General features: G+C 42.9%; 2 protein-coding genes across 13 annotated transcripts in view; both read right to left on the reverse strand.

Moving 5' to 3' along the window:
- Window positions 1–1,219: 1,219 nt before the first annotated feature.
- pam16 (presequence translocase associated motor 16) lies at window positions 1,220–10,255 on the reverse strand. Its single transcript, XM_043711457.2, has 5 exons — window positions 10,127–10,255; window positions 9,921–10,005; window positions 5,104–5,240; window positions 3,549–3,614; window positions 1,220–3,022 (listed from the first exon to the last, which is right to left on the reverse strand). Exons 1-5 carry the CDS (start codon window positions 10,127–10,129, stop codon window positions 2,930–2,932), a joined length of 384 nt encoding a protein of 127 aa, XP_043567392.1. The 5' UTR covers window positions 10,130–10,255; the 3' UTR covers window positions 1,220–2,929.
- Window positions 10,256–18,298: 8,043 nt separating this feature from the next.
- Window positions 18,299–21,928, reverse strand: part of capn15 (calpain 15) — a 322,263-nt gene continuing 318,633 nt past the window's right edge. For all 12 annotated transcript variants that reach the window (XM_043711453.2, XM_087997884.1, XM_043711451.2 and 9 more), the window contains one exon: window positions 18,299–20,538. In XM_043711453.2, the coding sequence (XP_043567388.1) occupies window positions 20,361–20,538 (178 nt within the window). In that variant the 3' untranslated portion in view covers window positions 18,299–20,360. The remainder of the gene's footprint in view (window positions 20,539–21,928) is intronic.

Below are 21,928 nucleotides of genomic sequence, written 5' to 3' on the forward strand. Positions count from 1 at the left end.
TGGACAGGTATGAGATTAGATGATGAATAGTTAAAAAGGTAGTTTTCAGGAATACTTTAAAGGAGAGAGAATCAGTGAGGTAGAGAGGCACACTGCTTAGACTGTGGGATATGGTTGTGAACCAAGAGGGCAACAGCAAAAATGCAGCCTATACTTACCCATCACTTTGTCTTCTCACTTTAGCCATTTCAGAACTTCCATTTTTAGTAAAGATCCCAGTCAAACTCTACACCTTTAAAAGTTTCTTTAGTTTATTTTCACCTCTCTCTCAGATGGAGATAGTGAGAGAAAAATAATTCCTTGAAATTTACATCACAGGAATGCAGGGTGGTTAAGGCAGCATTAGCACTCTTGCCTTCATTGCTTTTTGAGTATAGGATTTGGGACATCATGTCGAGATTGTATAGGACACTGGTGAAGCCTCTTCTAAAGTACTGCGTGCAGGCTGGTTGCCCTCCTCTAGGACATATTATTAAAATGGAGGGTGTTCAGAAAAGGACACTGCCAGGAATGAAAGGTTTGAGTTATACAAATAGGTTGGAGAGTTTGCATTGGAGTGTAGGAGGTTGAAGGGTGAGTTTATGGGGTTTTTTTAAATCATGAGGGGCATAGATAAGGGGAATAGATAAGGTGAATAGCAAAGATCTTTTCCTTAAGGTGGGTAAGTTCAAAACAAGCACATTTTTAAAAGGAGAGGAAAAAGATTTAAAAAGGACACGAGGGCAGTTTTTAGACAGATAGTGGTTAGTGGAATGAACTGCCAGAGGAAGTGGTGGATGTAGGCACAGTTACGTTTAAAAAACATTTAGATAAATAGGAAAGGATTGGAGGAATATTTGCCAAACACCGGCAGGTCAGACTAGTTTAGATTGGGAACATGGTCGGCATGGACTGAAAGGTCGGTTTCCATGCTGTATGACTCTAAATGAATATTGAAACTGCAGGGTGAATACAAGATATTATTGGCACATACAATAAAATATTAACACATTGCCTCAAATTAGAATGGTGTTCAGCTCATCTAATATAAAGTGGCTGCTGTGTTTCCTACAGCACAACAGTGAGTCCATTTTAAAAGTACTTCAGTATTTAAACTGCATTTGAGAAATCCTAAATTTCTGAAAGGTGCTATTAAAGTTTGCTTTTGTTGAAGATCCACAACAAAGCTGAAACAGATTAACTCAAAGAATTACAATTTAACCTAAAATCTACATCCATAGTTGGTCAACAGGTTTAATGTTTAGATTAAGGTACAAAACTGAAATACATAGCGTCAATGGAATTTCAAAGGGACAGTATCATCTTTGACTCAAACATATAACTCATTTATAGTAACAAAAACAAAACCCACAATCTCAATTAGGAACAGAATATGCCAGAAATACTCAGCAAAGCTGGTAATGGATGTGGAAAGAGAAGGGTGGCACAGTGGTTAGCACTGCTGCCTCACAGCGCCAGAGACCCGGGTTCAATTCCTGCCTCAGGCGACTCTCTATGCGGAGTTTGCACATTCTCCCTGTGTCTGCGTGGGTTTCAAATTCAAGTATTTGCTGTTGAAACATTTTACAGAACAAACTGCTTTAAATAGCTAGCAATTCCAGATTATTTGAAAAATTCTCAAACATATAAGGACCAAACATCTCATTCAGACAGATTAATGGGAAAAAACACTCTGAGATATACAATAACTCCTATTTATATTTTACTTTTAAGGCAATAAAACATCCCAAAATGATTGAGAAGAGCATTATCAAATAAAATTTGGCACTAAGCTACAAGATATTCGGCAAGTGACCAAAAGCTTAAGTCAAAAGTAAGCTTTAATGAATCATTTAGCAGTGATGTTTAGGGAAAGACTTCCAGAACTTGGGCCCAAGCAGTTCAAGACAATGGTGGAATTTATGAAAATTGATGATCTGCAAGAGACCAGAATTGGAAGAATGCAGAGATATTGCAAGCTCGCAGGTCTCTCGAGGAAGAAGTCATAAGAGATAAGTCCCAAGATTTGATAACTATACCAATCCTAAACTCATTGACAGAATTAATTTGACTTTTCATATCATTTATTAACTTGAAAAAACTGAACAAATTGTGAAAGAAATGTGGTGGTTACATCTGGGACTATTATATCTGTACTTTTGTAGCTTGACTCATTCTTGTGTGGAGAATGGTGCATATTACTATCTTCAAGAAACTTTATAATGTACAGGACCACTGCTTTACAAACCTGTGCTCCAGCAATACTTAAACAGTTACTGTGTTCTCCTGCAGCTAGGATCAAATTACTGCAGATAGATTTTTATTTACAACCAGTTACAAGATATTTTAAAAATTATATTACAGAATTTCAAAAAAATTAAAAATAATTAGTTTTCACCATGTGTCCAGTTGCAATAAGTCCCTTTAGTGTTTCAGGAGGTCAGGATGTGAGGCAAGATTAGAGGTCTTTATAAGTTCAAACCTAGCACCCAGTTGCATTATTTGACACTCAAATAGAAAGTGACTGAAGAGCAAGACGAGTTCCATTTCTTTGTTGTAACCCAGAAGAAACATTTAATCTGGCCTACATGATCAATGCAAAGCAGTTGTGAGGAGTTCATGATGGGCAACCTCCACGCATCAATACCACTGCTGTATCAAATTATTTCTCCCACACAAAACCCTAAGTACATGATTCACAACTGGTTCAAGGTTTGGCTAATACCAATGGAAGCTGGTATTCAAGTGCTGGTACATTCTCACAGCTGCTTTTCTAGCCCAATTTTGTCTATCCAGAATTGGTACCTGTCCCAGTCCTTGGATCCAGTGTTAATACCAAAGCTGGTTCCTGTCCCATTCAAACAAGGACTGAATACGTTTGATTTTCATGTGGTTTATGGAGGTATGAGTAAACAACTAAACAGAATGTGAAACTGAGTGTTTCTGAAAGTCATGTTTCAGGCTGTTTTGTCTGTTCCTTTCTTGCTCGATCCATTTCTTCAATTTTTAATTCCTCATCGAGTCGCTCCTTTGCTCTCACCACCTGGCAATAACAAAGGTTCACTTTAATAGTTATAAGGTGTAAAGATTTTATGAAAGCCACTTGAGGTGTTGGCTAAGGATATACTTCTATGTATTTGTAAGAAATGTATTTGAAGAGATTTTGGACTGTCTGGTAAAAAACATGCATTTGCCCATGGAGATCAATACGGACTAGTGCCCAGAACTCAGCCCGATTTCCCCTCTTAGTCAGCCTGGTTGTGGCCAATTACTCCAGGTCATTAATTAAATCTTGACACAGCATCACACCACTGTGCGCATTACAGTCACTCACTCATGGCAACTTCAAAAGTAAGACTCAATGTTCCAGAAGAAATTCAACAAAAAAGTCCTATAAAAAGTGCTTATTTACAGCACGATTCCTTTAACATCATCCGTTAGAATTTAATATTGAATGAGAAAGTTATACATTACAGATTTTGAGATGTGACTAACTTCAAGGAAATATCTAAAATCCCGAGACTGAATTTGAAACTCCAGGTTAAATGAAGTAAAATATGACCTCTCACCTTGGACTGCAAATAGAATGATCCACCCACTGACTTGTCATTAACTTTGAATAAATGCTCATAGTTCTGGATTCAACGAGGAGAGAAAAAAATTAACCAAAGTTAGAATGCTTCCTGAAGTAGATCAATGAGACATAGCAGGTGTACTGGTAAATTAGCAGCAGATACATCAAGACCTGTCATGTGTTAGGGTCAAAGCCTCTACATGCAAGATAGATGATTCATTAACAAATGTTGATCATCTCTCCACGCTAAATATCATTGGTAGCTTAAATCTCCACATGCGTTTGTCTCCTCTCATCTAAATTACAGTTCTGATTAAGAATTGATTAAATGTGACAGCACTCGCCAGGGAGGTGATGGCCTGGTTCTATTATCACTGGATTATGAATCCAAAGACCCAGCTAATGTTCTGGGGACTTAGAATCAAACCCCACCAAGACAGATGGTGAAATCTGAAAACAATAAAAATCTGGAATTAAAACTTTCATTGTTGATTGTTGGAGAAACCCATTAATTGGAAACTGCTGTCCTTACCTGCTCTGGCCATGACTCCAGATTCTCAGCAATGTGGTTGACTTTTAACTGCCCGCAAAGTAATTAGAATGGATAAAATGTGCTGGCCAAGCTAGCAATGCCCGCATTCCATAAAATATATATATTTAAAATTCTATGATTTCCTGAGCGTGAACAGTTACTAACTGATTCAGCTAGGTTATAGGTCAGCGAAATCCCTCAACCAAAAGTGAAATACTGTGAAAGCTGAAGATCTTAAATAAAACCAGAAAGTGATGGGGAAACTCAGCAGGTCTAGCAGCATCTGTGACTGGAGAAACAGGAGTCTCAGAAGAATAACACTGAACTTGAAATGCGAACTCGGTTTTCGCTCTCCACAGTTGCTGCCAGACCTGCAGGATGTTGTGTTTTTATTTCATTATTGCCTCTGTTTTATTTACCTTCACCTCAATTCAGATTTTCATTTTAGAATGATAAATTATCGATCATTGATAATATCTGTACACAGACAATTTAGTCATAGTGCCCAATATAGCACCTTAGTCAGGTATTACTCTCTTTGTTTCAGGCTGTACTGATCACACTGATGAATCTGGGCCATTTATCCAATTGATGTGCAGTTTTGCAACTCATGCAAAACATAACATAACATAGAAAAGTAATACATTGCCAGAAGTCAATTTAAACCGAGGGGCAAGATCCCCTGGCACTATTTCAAACTGGGGAGTTTTCCTGTGCCCTGTTTATTTCTTGATCAATATTGCCAGAAGATGGATTATTTGGTCATTAATTTCCTGTTTGTCAGAGCTTTCTGTACACAAAAGTGGTTGTCACACTTGCATGAATCACCCAAACCTTGCTTCAAAAGTACTTCATTCGAATTTGAGACATTACAAAGACATGCTATGACGCTGAATAAATGTAAAGTTATTTCTTTTGCTTCTTTAAATCATCAAGCTCCACAATGAATTCTAATTCCAGTAAAGACTGAAATAATATGTTTAGACAAAGCAAAGCAGCAGTGGCCAAGGATCCTAACCTTCTGGATGTCCTTTGTGTGGAGCTTTGTCACGTTAAGAATCTGCTGTGCTTCCTGCAGTGACATTCCAGTGATGTTGGTGGCTGCTGCTGATTGCCGACCAGCCTGGCCACGAGCTTCTGCTGCAGCTTTACTTGCTGAAGGAAAAAGCACCAGTCACAAAGCCTGTTGTAAATTAGTCAATATTACAGTAACACATTACTTAAAATCAGAAAATTCAACAGTAACTTTCGAGAGAATTGGACATACATTTAAAAAGGAAATCACTGAAGGGACGTGGGGAGCAGGGGCTGAGTTGTACCAGTTGAATATCTTTCAGTACATCAGGCACAATGGGCTGAAAGGCCTCCTTTGCTGTAATTTCAAGGAAGTGTCAGCAGGATTGACAGGTGACTTATTTCTTTTAATAGTTGTGGTTTTACAATAAAACTTTGACCATCTCACCTGCCCTATCCAAATAACAGAATTACTGCCAATGCAATCAGTAGAGCCAATAAACATGGAGGACACAGACTGTAAGATATAGGTGCCAAAATAGGCCATTCAGCACTGACTGTGCTCTGCCATTCATCGAGAGCATTGCTGATCTGATAATCCTAAACTTCACTTTCCTGCCTTTTCCCCATCCCCTTTGCTTCCCTTACTGATTAAAAATGCCTGTCTCAGCTTTCATTATACTTAGTGATCCATCCTCCACAACAAAGAATTTCACAGATTAACTCCCATCAGAGAAGAAATTCCTCCTCATCTCTATCTTAACTGTTTGAGCCCATATGTTGAGATCATGCCCTCTGGTTCTAGACTGTCCTACAAGGGGAAACAATCTTTCTGCATTAACCTTAAGGAACTTGTATGTTTCAGTAAGGTCACTTCTCATTCTTCTATATTTCAATGAGTACAGGACCATTCTATTCAATCTCTCCCATAAGACAGTCTCTTCTTACTTGTCATCAGCCTAGAGAACCTTTTTTTTTATTAGATTCCCTACAGTGTGGAAACAGGCCCTTCGGCCCAACAAGGCCACACAAACCCTCTGAAGAGTAACCCACCCAGACCCATTTCCCTCTGACTAATGCACCTAACACTACGGGCAATTTAGCATGGTCAATTCACCTGACCTGCACACCTTTGTGACTGTGGGAAGAAACCGGAGCACCCGGAGGAAACCCATGCAGACACTGGGAGAATGTGCAAACTCCACACGGACAGTACCCAAGGCTGGAAATGAACCCAGTCCCTGGCATTGTGAGGCAGCAGTGCTAACCACTGAGCCACCCTTCTCTGGGCTGCCTCCAATCCCAGTGAATCTTTCCTTAGATAAAGAGGCCGAAACAGTTCACAGTATTCCAGCTGTGGTCAGACTCGTGACTTGTAGGTTTTTGCCAAAATCTCCAACTTTTATACTCCATTCCTTTTGAAATAAATAACATGCCATTTGCCTTTCTCATTACCTTCTGAACTTGAATGTTTTTTTGTGATTCATGGAGAATAACACCCAAATCTTTGTGTTCCAAAACTTTGTGTGTTCTTTTTCCATTTCAAAACATTTTTGCCCACTTGGTTAATTTGTTTTGTATCAATTTTCAGACGCTGTTTAAACCTCACCACTTGCCTTTCCACCCGTTGTTGTTATCTGCAAACTTGGCAACAGTACATTCACTTTCCTCATTAAAGTTATTAATACATTGTAGATAATTGTGGCCCCAGCACTGATCCCTGATGCACCCGACTACTTACAGGTTGCCATCCTGAAAATGCCGCCTTTATCCAAACTTGCTGCCACCTCCAACACCTTATCAATTAGCCTAACGTGTGGCTTCCGCTTTATCTATCCTGTTTGGTATTTCCTTGAAGAATTCTAGTAAATTTTGCTAGGTCTGATTTCCCCTTCATGAAGTCATGACTCTGCTTAATCATTTTGAGAGGTTTATATTTGCATTATTCCTTCTGAATTTGGTCTGCTTAATCAGCTTATACACTTCTAAAACCTCAGCTTATAATAAACTCGCCATCATTTCCCTAGTAACAGATGTTAAGCTATCTGGCCTGTAGTTTACTGCTTTTTGTATCTTTCATTTTATTTATAAAAGGTATTACTTTGTCAGTTTTCCAATCCTCTGGGACATTTCCAAAATCAAAGGAAATGTGGAAGATTATTACCAGGGCATTCCCAGTCTCTATACCTATTTCCTTTAATATCTGAGGATGCATCTCATCAGGTCCAGGCGACTTATTGGTCAATAGTCTCACTAGTTTCTCTAGAGAAGGTTATTGTATTTATTTCCTCTCCTCCTTTTGCCCCTTGATTATTGAGTAAGTATGAAACACTATTAGTAGCTTCTACTGCAAAGGCTAATGCAAAGTATTTATTCAACCTCTCCATCATTTCCTGGCTCCCATTATTTTTTCCCCAGCTTCATTCTTGAAGTGACCTATGTTCACTTTGGCCTCTCTCTCTCTCCTTATTGATTTAAAGATGCTCTTGCTGTCCATCTTGATATCATTTGCAAATTTACCCTCACCGTTTATCATCTCCCTCTATTTATTTTTGGTTGTCTTTGTTGATTTATAAAACTTTCCCAATCTGCTGGCTTGCCACTAATGTTTGTCACATTTTATGTTTTTTTTCAATCAGATGCTATCCTTAAATTTCCTTGGTTAACCATGGTTGGCTCATCCCCTTTCTCTAACCCTTCTTCCTCACTTATAAACAGAATTCAGTGAATCCTAGACTATGTCTTTAAGAGCTGAGTGGAAAGTTCTAAATATCATACTGTAGCACAGTTCAGTTGTATATGTTGAGTTGTATATGAACTTTAATATGTAGAATTCCTACAGTGTGGAAGCAAGCCATTCAGCTCATCAAGTCCACACCGATCCTCCGAACAGCACTGGGAAGTATCTTTGGTGTGAGCCATTGTTCCTCAACTGTCTTTGCTACTAAAATCTTTCCCCAGTCCGCTCCAGCCAGCTTTGCCCTCATTCGTAGAATCCCTACAATGTGGAATCAGGCCATTCGGCCCATTGAATCCACACCGACCATCTGAAGACCCATCCCACTCAGACCCACCCCCTACCCTATACCTGTAACCACACATTTCCCAAGGCTAAGCCACCTAATCTACTCATCTTTGGACTGCGGAAGAAACAACAGCAACCACAGCAAACCCACGCAGACACAGGGAGAACTCCACACAGACAGTTGCCCGAGGATGGAAACGAACCCAGGTCCCTGGTGATATGATGCAGCAGTGCTAACCACTGAGCCATTGTACCAACCCTTATAAAGAGAATTAAATGAATCCTAGACTATGTCTTTAAAAGCTGAGTGGAAAGCTCTAAATGTCATACTTTAGTGCTGTTTGGTTGTACATGAACAGTAACATATAGAATTCCTACAGTGTGGAAGCACGCCATTCAGCTCATCAAGTCCACACCAATCTTCCGAACAGCATCTCACCCAGACACCTTCCCCTACGCTGCATTTTCCCAAATTTAATATTCTGGACCTGCACATCTTTGGACTGTGGGAGGAAACTGGAGCACCTGCAGACATGGAGCGAATTTGCAAAGTTGAAGGGTGGAATTGAATCCAGGTTCCTGGCACTGAGAGGCGGCAGTGCTAACTGCTGAGCTACCATGCTGCCTCCTTTGTAATCACCTTTAGTTAAGCTTAGCACAGTCGATACAAGTGCAGAGATGTACTGCTGAGGCTGTGTAAGGCTCTGGTCAGACTGCATTTGGAATACTGAGAGCAGTTTTGATCCCTATATCGAAGGAAGGATGTGCTGGTAATGGAGGTTCCAGAGGAGGTTCACAAGAATGAACATTCTTCACGGGCCAAATGACCTAATTCTATTGCTGTACCCTACCCAAGTTCCTCCCTCTCAAACTAAATGCCAAAATCTACCATGTGTTTTCCTTGGGGATCTTTTGCTCTGACATTTATTAAACCTGCCTCATCACACCCAAAATAGCCCGATCTCTGGTTGGAACACAACATATTGTTCTAGGAAACTGTATTGAATACAGTCTATGAATTGTTCTTTGTGCCTTCCTCTGCCAATCTATCACAACCTACAAGAAAAGTAAGGTCACCCATGATAATATACTACCTTTGTTACATGCCCTTATTATATCTTGCTTTATATTCTGCCCAACAGCGTTGGTACTGTTCGGGGGTGGCATGGTGGCTCAGTTGTTAGCACTGCAGCCTCACAGCACCAGGGACCCAGGTTACATTCCTGCCTCGGGCGACTGTCTCTATGGAGTTTGCATGTTCTTATTGTGTCTGCATGGGTTTCCTCCCACAATCCAAAGATGTGTAGGTTAGGTGAATTGGCCATGCTAAATTGCCCAGAGTGTTAGGGTGCATTAGTCAGGGATGAAATGGGTCGGATGGTTGGTATGGACTTGTTGGGCCGAAGGGCCTGTTTCCACGCTGTAGGGAATTAAACTCCTACCAGTATATTCTTTACCACTATGTTTTTCGACTCAGGATCTGAGGGGTTCCAAAATTGCCACTGAAATCTTAACCCATCAGTATCAGCCTCGGCTCAGAGGTTAACGTTCATCCTTGCAACAGCAGGTCATGGCTTGCAGCCCCACTCCAGGGACTGGAGCCCATGTGCCAACCACACAGCACAGAGGGACAGCTGCATTACTGGAGGTAAGGTCTGGAAACGGAGGTGAAAGGTCCCCGGGCCCCATGAACAGAACACCGGCTGAGAGCTCCCTGGTGCCGGTGTTCCGACAAACATCAGATCAGCTTTGGGCTTTTTTTTTAAAAAAAATCTTTGGACTCTTCGCTCACTCACCAGCCATTTCCTGCCTGACTGCGCGGGCGAATGCTCTCCCCACCACCTGAGCTCCAACGATGATGATCTGAACTAAGTATCTGGCCTGTAGAGGGAGGGAAGGGGACAGTTAAACCCCGGCTCACGGACAGTAACTCAGTCCGCACCCGGACCCGGACCCGGACCAGCGGTCCCCGGCCTGCAGCCCCCGGAACCTGTTTTCTCACCATCGCCCGGCTCCGTTCTCCAGGAATATCCGGGAACCACGCGCGGAGTCAAGGACGAGTCAGGGTCAAAGGGCAGAAACCCGTGACGATCTCTCCACAGAAACGAGAGAGGACAGGGTCGATGTAACTCAGCTGGCGTGGCGTGAGCGCCGCCCTACTGGACTGGAGGACGCAACACGCACTCGCACTCCCACTCCTCCACCCCACCGGCGCAGACTGGCGTGAGCGCCGCCCTACTGGGCTGGAGGACGCAACACGCACTCCCTCCCACCCCCCACCGGCGCAGACTGGCGTGAGCGCCGCCCTACTGGACTGGAGGACGCAACACGCGCCCCCCCCCCCGGCGCAGACTGCGTCCTCTGGCGGAGGGAAAGAGCACAAAGTGTTTCAAGATTTCCCGGAATTTTCAGCTTCCCCAGATTAAAAACTTTGCGATGTGTAATGTTGTTATTATCAACAGGAATGGTCAGAAATAAAATAACTAGCGTTATTGGGTACGGACAATTTAAATCAGATGTTTAAGCTGCAAAAGTAGAACTTGAGAGTTAAAGTGTTTAACAGCTAAATGAGTCATTAAACGATGAATTCCACAGTGGTCACAAGCGGTTGAACAATTGAATCAGAGGAGGCTTATGAGATCAATATAAAAGGACACTAAGATCATTGAGGGTTGTGGAATCGGGGAAAGTTAAAGATAAGGGACAGATAAGAACATGAAGGAATTTAAAACAAGGATGAGATTTTTTAAACTTAGGGTTTAACTCAGAACCAGTGTCAATGGAGAGAGGGGCGAGGCGGTGAAGTTTTGATATGAGTCAGGAAACAGCAGAGTTTTGAATGAACTCTAGTAAGAGTAGAATAAAACGAAGAACTGTGGATGCTGGAAATTTGAAACAACAACAGAAATTGCCGGAGAAACTCAGCAAGTCTAGTAGCATCTGTGGAGAGAAAGCGGAGTCAGCAATTTCTGTTGCTGTTTAAATAAGCATGGGTTGTGGGACGCCTGCCAGGAGTGTGTTGGAGTAAGTGTAACAAATACACGGGTGAAGATTTCAGCTGCATGTGAGCTGAAGCAGGGGCAATGTTACAGAGGTAGAATTGAGCATGCTTACTGAAGGCTGTTGGAAGCTAATATTATGGTCAACATGAGATTACTATTGCAAGCAATCAGGGTTAGCCTCAATTTCTAGGGAGAGTAATGAAGTCAGTGGCCAAGCAGAGTTTGTCACATGTACCAGACAATGACTTTGGTCTCTCCACTATTTTGTTGAGAGTAAATTTTTGCTCATTCTGTACTGAATGTCAGATGAAGAGTCTGATTTAGCATCTGCGATGGTGTTGAGCGAGGTGATGGTAAATTAGATCTGGATGTGACCAGGGTGCGTGTGAGGCTGTTTTTGGATTATGTAAATAAAGAGTTGATGTAAAATAGACAGGGACCAAGGAGGGATCTTTGAGGGATCCAGCTAAAGTGGGATCAGGAAGAAAAGCCACTGCCTGTAATTCTCTGGCTACAACTGCTGAGAAAAGATGGAACCATATGAAAACAGTCCCACCCCCTAAATGGCATTGCAGAAGATATGGAGGAGGATGGTATGGTAACCTCAGTCAAAAGACTATAGACAGGTTGACCACAGATAGTTTACCTTAATCACTTGGATGTCACAGAAAAGTAACAGGCAAACAGTTCAGTTTTAATTCTTGCAGGAAAGTCTACAGAAAATGAAGACTTTAAAAGTACAATTGGAATGTCAATTCAATTCAAGATGTAATTAGATATTTAGCATGAGAGAGATGTTTACAAAGAGGGCTTGGACCATTCCTGGTTCTTTGTTTGTACTCCTCAGTAACAACAGAAACCATTCACCCAACTTTCACTCATTTTTGGTTTTGGTGAATTTTGCTGTTTGAGTTCCGTGTTTCTAATTCAGATTTCTTGCATTGTTCTTTAAAACCTGTAGACATGAGGCATTGCTGTCCTGACATGTCTAAAGTGCCACGTTCAGTCAGTTTGCAGCTGTGCAATACACTCAGTTAGATCATGTATTGTGGTGATGGAATGACTGGGTTAAAATTCAGCTGGCTGTTCAAGAGAAATCTAGCTGGATGCAGTTTGCCTCCAATCTTCTTTCAACCAAGCCTGGATTTAAGTAATCTCATCTGTGGTTCCATCGGACAAAAAAAACTTTTATAACATGCCAACAGCCGCAAGAAGAAAGAATTGCATTTCTGCGCATCTTTCACAATTTCAGGTCATCCCAAATTTCCTTACAGCCAATGAAGTACTTTTGAAGTTAAGCCACTCTTGTAGGAAATTCAGGAGCAAGTTTGTACAAAGCAGGTTCCCACAAACACTTACGAAATACATGACTGGATCATTTGTTTCAATGATGTTGGTTGAAGGATAAATCTTAGTCTGAATATTGGAAAAAATTCCTTCCAGTTCTACAAAATAACATAGTGAGTATTTTACATCCAATCATGGAAGCAGACAGAGCCTTGGTTTAAGATGAAGTCGGTGTCTCAGACAGTGCAGCATTCCCTCATACAGCCCAAGTGGATTCCATTTGGACTGTGAGTTTAGTTTGAGGAATTGAGAATTTGTTGAGCCAACTTGGTGAATCACATCATGAGGGACATGGATAGGATAAATAGACAAAGTCTTTTTCCATGGGGTGAGGGAGTCCAAAACCAGAAAGCATAGGTTCAGGGTGAGAGGGGAAAGATAGAAAAGAGACCTACAGGGCAACTTTTTCACACAGAGAGTGGTACGTGTATGGAATGAGCTACCAGAGGAAGTGGTTGAGGCTGGTACAATTGCAACATTTAAAAGACATTTGGATGGGTATATGAATAGGAAGGGTTTGGAGGGATATGGGCCAGGTGCTGGCAGGTGGGACTAGATTGGGTTAGGATATCTGGTCGGCATGGACTGAAGGGTCTGTTTCCATGCTGTACATCTCTATGACTCTATGCCCATAATGCAGGGGAGTTCCAGGATTTTGGACACATATACAGTGAAGAAATAGCAATGTAATTTGAAGCCAGGATAGTGTGTAGTTTGGAGGGAATCTCATAAATGATAGAGTGCTCATGTACTTGGTACCCTTGTCCTTCTAGGTTGTGAGGTTCTGTTGGAGGTGTATTAGAGTCTTAAGGATGTACAGCATGGAAACAGACCCTTTGGTCCAACTTGTCCATGCCGAACAGATATCCTATATTAATCTAGTCCCATTTGCCAGCACTTGGCCCATATCCCTCCAAACCCTTCATCTTCATGTACCTATCCAGATAGATTTTAAATGTTGTATCAACCTCCACCACCTCCTCTGGCAGCTCATTCCATACATGCACCACCCTCTGCATGAAGAAGTTGCCCCTTAGGTCCCTTTTATATCTTTCCCCTCTCACTCTAAACCTATGCCCTCTAGTTTTGGACTCTCCCACCCAGGAAGGGGATCTTGCCTATTTACCCTATCCATGTCCCTCACGATTTATTAACTTCTATAAGGTCACCCCTCAGCCTCTGACACTCCAGGGAAAACAGCCCCAGCCTATTCAGCCTCTCCCTATAGCTCTTGAGTTATTGCAGTGGCCTTACATGCTGTACATAGCACTGCCACAGTCGAGACTATGGTGCTGGATAAACACAGCAGTTTAGGCGGCAAACGAGGAGCAGGAGAATCGACGTTTCGGGAATGGTGAATCCTGATGAAGGGCTTATGCCTGAAACGTCGATTCTCCTGCTCCTCGGATGCTGCCTGACCTGTTGTGCTTATCCAGCATCACACTCTACTCTGATCTCCAGCATCTGCAGTCCTCACTTTCTCATAGTACTGCCACAGTGTGTAAGTAGTGAAGTGGAGTGAATATTGAAGGTGACCAATCAAGTGGACTGCTTTATCTTGGACAGTGTTGAACAGCTTGAGTGTTGTTAGAGCTGCACCTATCTAGGCAAGTGAGCAGTATTCCAAGCACCCCCCGTTTCTTCCTCTCCTGGTGTCTCCACCAGTACACCTCCAATGACACTCATTCGTTTGGCTGAACTGGTTCTCACCCTCAATAATTTCTCCTTTGAATCCTCCCACTTCCTCCAGATGAAAGGGGTAGACATGGGCACCCACATGAGCCCCAGCTATGCCTGCCTCTTTGTCGGTTACATAGAACAGTCCATCTTCCACATCACACCGGTACCATTCTCCACATTTTCCTCTGCTACATTGATGACTGTATCAGCACCACCTCGTTCTCTCATGAGGAGATTGAACAATTCATCAACTTCACCAACACATTCCAACCCGACCTTAAGTTCATCTGGACCATCTCGGACACCTCCCTCCCCTTCCTGGACCTCTCCATCTCCATCTGACTCAACATGGACATCTCCTACAAACCCACTGACTCCCACAGCTACCTGGACTACACCTCCTCCCACTCTGCCTCCTGTAAAAATGCTATTCCCAATTCCTCCGACTCTGCCGCATCTGCTCCCAGGAGGATCAGTCCCACCACAGAACACACCAGATGGCCTCCTTCTTCAAAGACCGCAGTTTCTCCTCTCATGTGGTTGATGATGCCCTCCAGTGCATTTCATCCACTTGCCGCATCTCTGCCCTCAAGCCCCACCCCTCCAACCACAACAAGTTCAGAAACGCCCCCCCCCCGTCTTCATCTTCCACCCATCAACCTCTGTATATATCGCATCATCCTCTGACATTTCTGCCATCTACAAACAGACCCCACCACCAGAGATATATTTTCCCTCTACTCCCCATCTGCTTTCCATAAAGACCATTCCCCCGCGACTGTCTTGTCAGGTCCATGCCCCCCGACCACCCACCCTCCCCTCCCTGCACCTTCCCTTACCACCGCAGGAATTGCAAAACCTGCGCCCACACCTCCCCCCTCACCTTTGTCCAAGGTCCCAAAGGAGCCTTCCACATCCATCAGAGTTTCACCTGCATTTTCACACATCATTTACTGTATCTGTTGCTCCCAGTGTGATCTCCTCTTAATTGGAGAGACAGGATGCCTATTTGCAGAAGGCTTCAGAGAACATCTCTGAGACACCTGCAACAACCATCCCCACCGCCCAGTGGCTGAACACTCCAACTCCCCCCCCCACTCCACCAAGGACATGCAGATCCTGGGCCTCCTCTGTTGCCACACCCTAACCACCCGATGCCTGGAAGAAGAATGCTTCATCTTCTGCCTTGGGACCCTCCAACTCCACGGCATCAATGTAGATTTCACCAATTTCCTCATTTCCCCTCCTCCCATCTTATCCCAGTTCCAATTCAGCATCGCCCTCATGACTCATTCTACCTGTCCATCTTCCTTCCCACCTATCCACCCCACTCTCCTCTCTGACCTATCACCATTGCCCCACCCCCATCTACCTATTGCACTCTCAGCAACCTCCTTCCCCCACCCCTCCAGCCCCCTCTCATTTCTCTCTCTACCCCCTTGGCTCACAGGCCTCATTCCTGATGAAGGTCTCCTGCCGAAAATATCGATTCTCCTGCTCCTCAGATGTTGCCTGACCTGCTGTGCTTTTCCAGCACCCCACTCTCAACACAGTATTCCATCACACTGACTTGTGCCTTATAGATGGTGTACATGCAGGAATGCCGAGCCTCTGACCTGCTCTTGTAGCCTCAGTATTTAATATAGTTAGTCCATTCAGTTTCTGGTCAATGGTAGCCCCCAGGAAATTGATCGTGGGAGATTTAGCAACGATAATGCCATTGAATGTAAAGGAGCAATGGTTATGTTCTGTCTTGTTGGAGATGATTATTACCTGGCACTTAAGTAGCAAATAACATACATGCCACAGATCAGCTCAAGCCTGATTCTATGCAGGTCTTAAATAAATACCGAAAGAACTGCAGATGCTGCAAATCAGAAACAAAAACAGAAATTGCTGGAAAAGCTCAGCAGTCCTGCCAGCATCTGTGAAAGGTCCAGTGACCCTTCCTCAGAACTGATGGTACCTCGGAAAATGTTGGTTTTTATGCAGAATATAAAGTTGGAGGAGGGGATAAGGAATAAACGATTGTGGGGATAGAGCCCAAAGAGAGAGAAGAACAGTCGGACAGATAAAGGAGTGGATAACAATCTGGGTGGGAGGGTGAAGAGCTGTTAATGGAGACTGTTAGTGGCTAACAATGGGTTGTGTGTGATTGTAGACTGTGTGATTACAAGGCCTGGTGTGTGGGTTTGGGGGCTAGGACAAGCCCGAAAGTTATTGAACTCGATATTGAGTCCAGAAGGTTGAGCGGAAAATCTGTTCTTCTTCTACCATTGCTGCAAGCCTGAGACAGCGATATTGGCTAGGGAATAGGGAGTTGTGTTGAAATGGCAGGTAACTGGAAGCCCAAGGTCATTTTTGCAGGCAGAACGTAGGTATTCTGACAAGGTGAGGTGTGTTAGGCAGTAAGCATTCCTCAAATACCCAGTAAAAACTTCTGCTATTTGATACATAGAGTCATAGAGATGTACAGCATGGAAACAGACCCTTCGGTCCAACCCGTCCATGCCGACCAGATATCCCAACCCAATCTAGTCCCACCTGCCAGCACCCAGCCCATATCCCTCCAAACCCTTCCTATTGATATACCCTTCTAAATGCCTCTTAAATGTTGCAATTGTACCAGCCTCCAGCACTTCCTCTGGCAGCTCATTCCATACACGTACATGAAAAAGTTGCCCCTTACGTCTCTTTTATATCTTTCCCCTCTCACCCTAAACCTATGCCCTCTAGTTCTGGACTGCCCCACCCCAGGGAAAAGACTTTGTCTATTTATCCTATCCACGCCCCTCATAATTTTGTAAACCTCTATAAGGTCACCCCTCAGCCTCTGACGCTCCAGGGAAAACAGCCCCAGCCTGTTCAGCCTCTTCATGTAGCTCAAATCCTTCAGACCTGGCAACATCCTTGTAAATCCTTTCTGAACCTTTTCAAGTTTCACAACATCTTTCCAATAGGAAGGAGACCAGAATTGCACACAATATTCCAACAGTGGCCTAACCAATGACCTGTACAGCCGCAACATGACCTCCCAACTCCTATACTCAATAGTCTGACCAATAAAAGAAAGCACACCAAACACCTTCTTCACTCTCCTATCTACCTGCAACTCCACTTTCAAGGAGCTATGAACCTGCACTCCAAGGTCTCTTTATTCAGCAACACTCCCTAGGACCTTACCATTAAGTGTATAAGTCCTGCTAAGATTTGCTTTCCCAAAATGCAGCACCTCACATTTATCTGAATTAAACTCCACTTCTGCCATTCCTCAGCCCATTGGCCCATCTTGTCAAGATCCTGTTATAATCTGAGGTAACCCTCTTCGCTGTCCATTACATCTCCAATTTTGGTGTCATCTGCAAACTTACTAACTGTACCTCTTATGCTCGCATCCAAATCATTTATGTAAATTACAAAAGGTAGAGGGCCCAGCACCGATCCTTGTGGCACTCCACCGGTCACAGGCCTCCAGTCTGAAAAACAACCCTCCACCACCACCCACATAAGGCTCCATTTTAAAATTTCCCACATTAAATCTGATTGAAACAGCTAATTGCGTATTTAGGTTTGGTGGTGCTGCATTTTTGTCTTTTGTGAACAGCCTTGTTCCAACTATTAGGACCAGCTGACAATATGATAATCTCATCCACCCAGGCAAATATCATTCCTAGATCCGTCCATTTATTGCTTGTTGGTAAGTTTACCTTTCATGCTAAGGTGAGCTAAAGTACATTGCTGCTATGGATAAAGTCTCACGGACAAAGCATGAACAGATTTGGCTCAATAATGTTTTTCGATGTGCTGCTGTGCTGCCACCCCAGTCAAATATTTTGCTTCCATTCATTGATTTTGGAAGGCATTTCAAGTGAGATATCAGGGATTGGGGATAATATAGCACATGAAGATTCAGCAATCACAGAGAATAACAGAGTGGAAGTTTGGGAAAAAAAAAGAGGGTGGTAGTTTTGAAGTGATTGTACACAGTCATAAACCTGTGTCACTCCTAACACTTCCAAGAGAGAAATAATATCCTTCTGGAATTCTAGACTCCAAACTAATCTGGAATCCCATGCATACCAGTTGTCCGTTGCTCTACACTGAACTTGTGTGCACACAAAACAAAATTCACCAGTCAGTTCATTAAAAAACAAAATTTATTTGGTCCATTGGAACCTGAGATTTTTCAAACTACATGATATATATATATTTTGATTTTTTATACTTTCTTTATATATATATATATATATATATATATCTAAAATTAATAAAATTCTCCTTATGACACATTTTAGTATTCCAGTTTTAGGAAACAGAAGTCACAGGCTCATGAGAGTTTACATGTGCCCCACAGCAGGGGTAGAGCATCATGTGCTGGCTCAAATTCTCAATCACCTAACTCCACATGAGGGGTGAAGGGAGGGGTGGCTGAGAGAGACAGTGAGGGAATGATACAGAAAGGATAGACCAGGTTCTGCAAACTGGATGTTGGGGATACAGTGATGGCAGGTTATTTGGAAAGTCAGTGCTGGATGGATATTGAGGTGTTCCAGTGTTTTAGACAGACAGTCGGAAGAGGAGATGTTTACTGGGCCTTGGGTCTGCGAATAGTCCAGCATAGAAACCTGGTCATAATGCAAACTTTTATAAAAATGCTCCTTTACAAAAATAAATCAGTAGAAATGAACATCCCACTTTAAATGAATTACTAATAAAGAAATAAAAGAAGGTTTCCAGTGAGAATGAACAAGAGATCAGGTCAATCTGCCTATTCTGAGAGATTCCAGAATTCTGATCAGTGTTTTTTGTTGGTGGGGGTTCCCATTCCATAATTCACTTTGTTTCCCATCAGGATCACTCTGGCACGGAACGCTACATTTATTTCACAGATCATGGCCATTACTAAGGATTTGGGAGTCACATTCCATCATTCTGCCTGCCATTCTGTTACCAGTTTTTGTCTTGGTCACAAGGAAACACAAACATACTCTTCCTTTGGAACCACAAAAACGGGAAAATTCATCTACCAGATAAAGTTTGTTTAAGAATGTCACTCCATATTTGCAAGAATTACATACACAGTAAAGACAGTTTCAGATTTACAAGGCTCACAATAAATATCCTTTCATACACAGGAGTATTGTCATTGCCAACATCAAATTTAAATGCATTATTACATTACTGAAGTTAAATTTGATGTGGTGCCTTTAACCTGATTTTTCTCGTGTGCTTTGGCCCAGCCATTGCATGTGACATTGTTCAGGATAACAGGTTCACAATAACCTCAAAACTTCATCAAACCACAAACTGTGCCTTTAGATAACAAACAATGAATCAGTTGAATCAGTTGAATCATCTGAGAACAGAGGTCACTGACATGTTCCTGACCTTGCTCATTAATTCCCTTCTCCAAACTAGGCTCAGGGACCACCCTGACCGGGCCTCAAAAATCCACCAACCCCAACCAACTCCTCAACACCAGGATAAATGCTTTGAAGTAAAGATAGAAAGTCACTTGGGTAGTGATTTAACAGATTTGTAACACTAGATTTGTATATAGCTGTGTTTGGAAACATGGCAGTGGTGAAACTATAGAAAAGCTGAATGTAGTCAATATTTGGACAGAATTATAAACAGAAAATGTTGGAAATAACTCAGCAGCATTTATATTTTATTTTCTGTGGAGATGTGGTCAGGTTGTAATAATTGAGCTGGCAGCGGGGTGAAGTGGTTGAGCTAGGTATTGGCTTACAGTCCAGCCACAGGACAAGTTGAGGTGTCCCGTTAATAATACTGGAGGTGGGAGCTCCTGAGGATAGGGGCATTACTAAATCTGGTGAAAGGAAAATGGCCAGAGTGCGGGGAAGAAGCTGGGTCTCAAGTAGGTTGCATGGGCAGGAGACCATGATTTGTTTTAAACTATTGCAGCTTTTTGGGCTTGCTTCTGTGCATACACCCCTCCAGTCATCAATCCTGACCAGGCATTTCCTCTCCACTGGCTCTGACTCTGGAATTCAAAGCCTGAAACTATTCTTGTGTCACTCTGTTATTGGGGCTTTTCCTGATGATTGGTGCAGTAGCAGGAACAGTGCATCGACTCGTTATAAAAATGTAATATATAAGCGAGACTGGAACTGAATGGCTCTCATCATTTGACACATTTTCAACCATAGCAAGAGCAATGTTGTGCAGGAGCAGGTGAAACCATCATAGGGGCCGTGGATGATGCAAACCAGCAACATCAGGTGTGAGGGGTGGGCTGTGGATCCCTTTAGTGGAGGACCATTCGCCCAGTGAGGGCTGAGCGGCTTTGCGATGAGCCAGACGGTGAGTAATGGAGAAACCGGCATTTCCCTCCAGCTGTGATAACACCACCAGTACCTGCCTGTGAGGAAAGCACACAGAAAAGTCAGAGCAAGGTGCAAATCTCAGGTTACCCTCAACTCTCCCTCCCAATCTTCCACGTCTGTCTCTCTGGTTTACTGCTGCAGACTTGATGCAATTCCCAACTCCACCTATGCTTGTTCACCTGATCCAAACTCGCCACATACTCCACTCCCACCATTTAGCCCAAGCTCCTCAGCTCAACTAAGCTGAATGCATTTGGCGAGGTTAACTAACTCAACACAGATCAAGCACTGAACCTGATCAGAACTTGATGATAGGAGCAAGAAAAGGACATTCAGCTGCTCAAGCCTGCTCTGCCATTCAACAAGATCATGGCTGATCTGTAGCCTCACTCCCTATGACTGCCTTGGGCCATATCCCTTCATAACCTTGCTAAATAAAAAATTGTCTCAGATTTAAATTTAATTTGCATCATTTGAAGAACAGATTTCCAAAACTCCAGTACTCTGCTTGTAGGAGTGCTTGCTAACATCTCTCCAGAATGGTCTGGCCCAAATTCTTAGACCATGCCCCCCTAGTTCTAGAATCTCCAATGAGTAAAAATAGTTTATCTTTATCCACCCTGTCTTTCCCCGTTACTATCCTGAAGACCTTGATTAGATCACTAAATTGTAGAGAATAAAGGCATAATGTTTCTGATCTGTCCTCATAACTTAACCCCTGAATACAGGTATTATCCTGCATTAATCTCTCTCCAGGGTCACAACATCCTTCCTAAGGTGTAGTGCCCAGAATTGCTTACAGTACTCTAGGAGGGGTCTAACTAGAGTTTTGTATAACTGCAGCACAACATCTGCATCCCTATACTTTAGATATGAAAGCCAGTATTCCATAATCTGCTTTATTATTTCCTGCACCTACTCATGGCATCTTAAAGAGTCATGCACCTGAACCCCAAAACTCACTGGATATCCACTGTACTTAATTTTGGATCTAGGAACATATGAAAGATTATGGTGAGGGCATCAGCAATGTATTCTCTGAACTGCTTTCACATTGTGAATGGAAACCATCAGGTCCTCAGATTTGACGCTCTTCAGTTTCATTAATTTCCCCATTATTGGTGATATAGTCACAATCATAGAGTCATAGAGATGTACAGCACGGAAACAGACCCTTCAGTCCAACTCATCCATGCTGACCAGATATCTCAACACAATCTAGTCCCACCTGCCAGCACCCGGCCCATATCCCTCCAAACCCTTCCTATTCATATACCCTTCCAAATGCCTCTTAAATGTTGCAATTGTACCAGCCTCCACCACTTCCTCTGGCAGCTCATTCTATACACGTACCACCCTCAGTAAAAAAGTTGCCCCTTAGGTCTCTTTTATATCTTTCCCCTCTCACCCTAAACCTATGCCCTC

This window comes from Chiloscyllium plagiosum, unplaced genomic scaffold (assembly GCF_037043375.1).
Source record: "Chiloscyllium plagiosum isolate Xiang-an unplaced genomic scaffold, Cpla_swu_hap1 HiC_scaffold_20, whole genome shotgun sequence".
Taxonomy (NCBI): domain Eukaryota; kingdom Metazoa; phylum Chordata; class Chondrichthyes; order Orectolobiformes; family Hemiscylliidae; genus Chiloscyllium; species Chiloscyllium plagiosum.

What these genes read in the sequence shown, in the direction of transcription:
- pam16 (XM_043711457.2), bottom strand. An exon ending in ACACAAAGGACATCCAGAAG is followed by an intron (nt 3,615 to 5,103) that starts GTTAGGATCCTT and finishes CGTTGAATCCAG; the next exon opens with AACTATGAGCATTTATTCAA. An exon ending in CATTCTATTTGCAGTCCAAG is followed by an intron (nt 3,023 to 3,548) that starts GTGAGAGGTCAT and finishes TGTTATTGCCAG; the next exon opens with GTGGTGAGAGCAAAGGAGCG.